The 1,311-nt window shown below is 42.9% G+C and overlaps 1 protein-coding gene across 1 annotated transcript; it reads left to right on the top strand.

Annotated features, from left to right (window-relative positions):
* Window positions 1–74: 74 nt before the first annotated feature.
* Window positions 75–1,292, top strand: LOC110097411 (the record flags this gene model as incomplete). Its single annotated transcript, XM_020823778.1, has 1 exon — window positions 75–1,292. A coding segment is annotated over one exon (1,218 nt), but the record flags the coding sequence as incomplete, so codon positions are not given.
* Between the last annotated feature and the right edge of the window lie 19 nt (window positions 1,293–1,311).

The raw sequence follows: 1,311 nt of genomic DNA, 5'->3' as shown, positions 1-1,311 counted from the left end.
CTCAAGCGCCTCAAGCCTCAGGAGTGAAAGGTGTACTTAAAGGTGGCAAAGAAACTGATGATCTAACCTGCCAGCGTACTCCACAAAATGTGGCGAGTGTCTCTGAACCTGTAACTGTAGCGCAGCTTGAGGGCTTAATTAGCGAAAAGATTAAGGCCATTATAGCTGCTGAACAGGCAGAGAAGTTGGTAGGGAAAGGTCGCCCGTACCCAGCAGAGTACGATCAGGTATCATATCCAAAGGGATATTCTGTGCCAAAGTTCAATATCTTCGATAGCAATAAAAATCCAAGACAACACCTGGCGCAGTTCAAAGCAACCTGTGAAAACACAGGGGACAATGATGCTCTGCTATTCAGGCAATTCGTAAGCAGCTTGAGTGGAACTGCTTTCGAATGGTATGCCGAACTGCCAAATGATTCTCTAAAGACCTTCGCAGAATTAGAGGCATTATTCGTGAAAAGGTTTGTTAGTGCAACAGAGAAGACTACCATTGCTGATCTTGCCCTTGATAAAAGGAGGAAGGATGAGTCAGTAACAAAATACATAACACGCTGGCGCAATCTCAGCATGAAGTGCGAGCAACAGCTGGAAGAAGAACATACAGTCCAACTACTGATGGGAAACATTGATGACAAAATGCAACCCTTCTTATGCATGGCTTCAATCACTACCTTCCAAGATCTATTGGACAGGGTGGCAAAATTTGAAAAATTGAACTTGTCAAAGTCAAAAAGCCTCCCTGATAAACCCAAAAAGGCTAAGGCGCCTGATGCTAGGAGAAATGATGTTTACTCCGCATTTCCTCCTAGGCCTGATAAAGATAAAAAGGCAGTATATAATGTGGATAAAGGAAAGCAGCCTATGCAGTATGAAGAAAAATCAAAACAGGCTTACAATCCAAATCCTCAACCAAAATTAGTTCTTGGAGGAAATGATAAACCTCGAGCCTTTCCCGATGGAGGAGAGCGCCAGAGGCAAATCACAGGAACTGGTGATAGAACGTTTCCCTCTCTCAAGGAAAAAATGAATAAAGAATATTCATTTAAGCGGGAGATTGTCGCTAAATTGTTCCGACAAGCACTCAAGAATGGTCTGGAGTTGCCAGAATGCAGAAGACCTGAAGAGTCCAAACACAGTGGCGACCCAAATTACTACCCATATCATCGGGTAGTTAGCCATCCAATTGAAAATTATTATGTCTTCAAAGATTGGTTGAAAAAGATGTACAAGAGGGGAGAATTAACATTATCAGATAATGTGTTAATTCGTCCAAGAAAGGAATCCACCCGGGTAGTCACGTCCTCTTCCG

This window comes from Dendrobium catenatum, unplaced genomic scaffold, assembly GCF_001605985.2.
Source record: "Dendrobium catenatum unplaced genomic scaffold, ASM160598v2 original_scaffold_150781, whole genome shotgun sequence".
Lineage (NCBI taxonomy): Eukaryota > Viridiplantae > Streptophyta > Magnoliopsida > Asparagales > Orchidaceae > Dendrobium > Dendrobium catenatum.
The sequence above is the reverse complement of the archived record's forward strand: the minus strand, read 5'-3'. Positions and strand labels throughout refer to the sequence as shown.